At 36.0% G+C, this 4443-nt stretch overlaps 1 protein-coding gene across 1 annotated transcript; it reads left to right on the top strand.

Moving 5' to 3' along the window:
* Window positions 1–1724: 1724 nt before the first annotated feature.
* Window positions 1725–3872, top strand: LOC127901462 (uncharacterized). The gene is made up of 4 exons (XM_052438828.1): window positions 1725–2419; window positions 2503–2763; window positions 3079–3238; window positions 3362–3872. Exons 1-4 carry the CDS (start codon window positions 2069–2071, stop codon window positions 3538–3540), a joined length of 951 nt encoding a protein of 316 aa, XP_052294788.1. The 5' UTR covers window positions 1725–2068; the 3' UTR covers window positions 3541–3872.
* The last annotated feature ends 571 nt before the right edge of the window (window positions 3873–4443 follow it).

Here is a 4443-nt window from a genome sequence, read left to right as displayed (position 1 = left end):
AAATAGATAAATCTATAATATTATTTTTATAATAAAATTCTGATAATTTAAGTAAAACAAAACAAATGACACCCAAATTCGATATCTAAGAAAAAAAGATTAAAATCCTAAAAGTAATAGAAAAAAATGATTTAAAACTGTAAAATGACAAGGAAAGAAATGAATTTTCTATCTCGACCACGAGAAAGAATGGCAATAGTGATTTTGGGTTTGATTCATCTTCTTGTAAGTTTCAAAACAGTATATTATACGCACAAAATGAACACTTATGACTCTTGAAGATATCCCACTTATCCTATACATCTACCTAACTATATCATAATTCAGTAACTTTATTGTATGCTGATAGGGAAATGTGAGAGGAACCAAATATTTGTTACATTTGCAATAGCGATGGTTGCAAATCACCTTATATCATCAATCTGTCAATTACGTAATAGAACTTGAATCAAGAATCATTCAAAATTATGTTCTTTCTTTTGATGATGTTTGGTTAGCCACAACATATGTGCACGTCTTAGTGAACACCTAATATACACAGATACAATTATATATATGTTTATGTTCTTAACAAAATTCAGTGTTTATTTAGTACGACTTATTTATTAGTCATAAATATTTATTTAATCACATGAATTTTTTTATTATTATTTAATTATTTTTTAATAAATTATTTAAAAATTAAATAAATTATTTCACCTCTATCTAAATAAACTCTTTATCGAAAAATGACATTATCTTAAACCAAGATGTTGTTTGAATGTGCGTGCGCGCGTGTAAAGCATTTCAGCATTCGTGGAGCGGCGAACAAAGAAAGAAAGAAACATGATTTTAATAGCCCAGAAATACAAAATTGAAATCTCATTCCATGGATCAATTCATCCACTATCAAATCCATGCATCAGGACACGCGGACTTTTGGATGGGATTAACTTCAGAACTTGTTCTAGTTAGATGCCGTGTCCGTTTATTATTGGCGAGATTCTCCTTCTTCTTTATTCTTCGTTCTTTTTTCTTTTTTTGGTAGATTCTATCGTTAAAATGAGATTTGATGTTATTTTCCACTATTTTCAGAAACTTCTAGGAATTTGATCTTTTGTTAAAGAAAGAAATTAAAAAAAAAAAAAAGAATTGAACATAATTTTTTTGGTTGTAAATTTTAGATTTTTATTTTAAACATGTTATTGAGTGAAAACTTTTCAAAATCTTCATGAGGTGTGAAATCAGAAGAGGGATTGTAAAGTTATGGGTTATTTTATTTATTATTTTTTCATGATAAAAAATTGTTAGTTTGAAACTATTGTTTGCAGAGTCCATCTCGTTTTTGTTATTTTTTCGGTGCTGCTAGAAAGAAATTAGAAAACGACATGCACTCGGGCACACATGTCGATGACGACGACGTAGTTGAGTCGAGGTGGAACTCTGATTAATATCAATCCAGTTGGCAGTTGTGCAGCAAGGTTAGGCAGATCAAATATAATAATTCATGTTTTTCATTCCATGTCATGTAGTTATTGTTGGGCTACCCTATCTTATCTTATCTTATCTTTCGAATTAAACGTAAATCGATCGACTTCATCTCTTGCGCTTATTGCTCTATTCAAACTGAAAGCTCCAGAGCGCCGTCATATATGATGGTTTGCATATTTTTCTGCAATTAAGTTTTATTGTTGCTTTGCTTCTGTTAAATGCTGGCAGGTCGGCAGCGTATTTTCCAATGTAACAACAACGACGCGCCCGCTTTGCTCAAAATATCTGGTGTTGGGGGATTGCCCGAGTCCCACACAGCATTGCTCTTCTAATTATAATTCAACACGCGCACAGTGACGCACCAAAAAACGGAACCGCACACCCTCGATCATTATTACACATTTTCACGTGCTGCAGACTGCTGTGCTGGGGCCTGTGCCCAAGTGCCCAAAACCAAAAGTGTTACAGAGTCCGGCCCAGCCCACAACATTAATTTCCAGTTTCCCTCGCATGTACAGACTACAGACACGTCTCCTGACTTTAGGGAGACTATTTTTCTCTGGTGCCACCTGGGGGAGAAACGTTTGATCCCATGTAGATGTTGCCAAGTAAAGTTAATAAGTCGTTGCAAAAGGGGCCCGCGCAAAAGCCAACCAATTTTAAGGGGCAATCCCATCTTCAGATTCCCACTTCCTTATCTTCTCTCATAGCCCTGTTATCCCGTATCATGGCGGCCACGCTTAGCCTTCTTAGACTTCCAATTCTTGCCCAGAATCAACAACACTCTCACTCCCAATCTGGCTCAAAGCTCTCCACCTCAACTCAACTAAACTGTATCCGTAAAGACTCGAATAATCAACAAACACTCGTCAATGAGACCCTTGTTCGCTTCAAATCAGCTGTTCTTCCCGTTACAACGATCACATTGCCATTCCTTTTAGATACAAAGGTAAAAAAATTCTACTATCAAAATTTTAGCATTTTATATCGGTAATTTTCGTAGTATTTTTATTACGACTGATGGTCTCTCAGGATGCGCTTGCTGTTAATGGGGAATTTGGAATTTTGGAGGGCAGGAGTGTTGCACTTGTGCACCCCATTGTTATGGGTAGTTTGCTCGTGTACACTCTCTGGGCCGGGTATCTGGGCTGGCAATGGAGGCGGGTTCGGACTATCCAGACCGATATTAATGAGCTCAAGAAGCAAGTGAAGCCTACTCCAGTTACTCCTGATGGAGCACCTGCGGAAACAGCCCCATCACCTGTTGAAATTAAAATTCAGCAACTCACTGAGGTAGGCTTCTCGCGCCGTGTGTGCATACTACTACTTTAACATCAAAGATGCATTTTAGACATTTGGCTAGATGTATTTTTAAAATTCATGCAGTAACTTCACTTACAGAACATAGAATTCACCTTATGGTTATTAATTTTATTTGAAACAAAAGGGTTTTGTCATGTTATTGGCAGACTCTCTGTGCGTACCGATGTCCTTGAGTTTAGTGAACTGAATCTACTAGTTAATTGTAGTGACATGAAATGAAATTTGGCTCTAACGCATTTCAATAGACTATCACTATCTGAGACGTTGGTGCTTTAAATAATTCAGGAGAGGAAGGAGTTACTGAAAGGGTCTTACAGGGATAGACACTACAATGCAGGATCGATATTGTTAGGCTTTGGGGTGTTGGAGTCTGTTGGTGGAGGAGTCAACACTTACTTGAGAGCAGGAAAGTTATTTCCAGGCCCCCATTTGTTTGCAGGAGCAGGTAAACCTCAAGTTTGCATTTCCTGCCTAGCTAAACACTCAGCATATAAAATGGCGAAATAAATGCATTTGGTCCGATTATGACTAATACTTGATCTTACTGGTTTTGTGTTTGGTGCAACAGCCATTACTGTGCTGTGGGCACTGGCGGCAGCTCTGGTACCTGCAATGCAGAAAGGGAGTGAGACTGCGAGGAATCTTCACATTGCCTTGAATGCATTAAATATTCTGCTATTTATATGGCAAATTCCTACTGGAATTGATATCGTTTTTAAAGTGCTTGAGTTTACTAAATGGCCTTGATTTACATCTACTGTATAAGAGATTGACCTACTAGATGTACTCTGTTTCGTAGTATTTTTGGTTGTAAATTTCAATGATATGATACATGTGGTTCAGATTGTAATCTCATGTATTCTTTCCTTGGATTGTGTAGATTGTATCATTTTCTGGGACACAGAATATAGTCAATGTTCTGTCCTAGCAGACTATTTTTTCTGTTGTGCACTTAAATCAAAGTGCAAAATTGTGCATTGTATTTTGAGTCCCTCAAAAATGATGGAATTTTCATCGGTGTTTCTTTCATAATATAAGTAACAAGGTTGCATCAGTGAAGGATACTGTTACTTATTGAATACTTCATATTCCAATGAGAAAGATTTTGTATTTGTCGCTTTTCTTTTCGATTTTGTGTTTGTCGCTTTTCTTTTCCTTATTAGGGAGATTTTTTTTTAGTTTTGTCAACTAGATTTCTTATTAGAGTCATATTTAGTATGAGATTAGAGTATTTATTGTCATTTAGGTGGGAACCTATCTTTTCAATAAATAAAAAAACCTTGTACTTCATTTTTTTTTTTTTTTTTTGGCCATGTTTTCCATTCTTGACCTTCAAGTTACATGCTCTCCTAACAACTGACAAAGATTAAGGAGTGAGAGGTCTAGTGGCAGCAGTTACTACGGTTGCCGTACAAGATCTATTCTAATAACTTCTATTCAAGGATATGATTCATGACAGCTTCAATTTTGGGAACTGATATGTGGTTGATGGGAGTCTTGATGGAAATAAGAATCAAGATCAAGATCAACCCTAGCAAAGGTTGATTCTTACAAAGAAACTGAAGATGGATATTCTGATTGTCAAGTTTTATCTGCCAATGATCCGCCATCTTGTTAAAGAAAATCCAATGACCCTTTTTTTTCCAAGTT

The sequence above is a fragment of the Citrus sinensis genome, chromosome 3 (assembly GCF_022201045.2).
Source record: "Citrus sinensis cultivar Valencia sweet orange chromosome 3, DVS_A1.0, whole genome shotgun sequence".
Lineage (NCBI taxonomy): Eukaryota > Viridiplantae > Streptophyta > Magnoliopsida > Sapindales > Rutaceae > Citrus > Citrus sinensis.
Note: the sequence above shows the minus strand (reverse complement) of the source record. Positions and strands in the feature narration are given on the sequence as shown.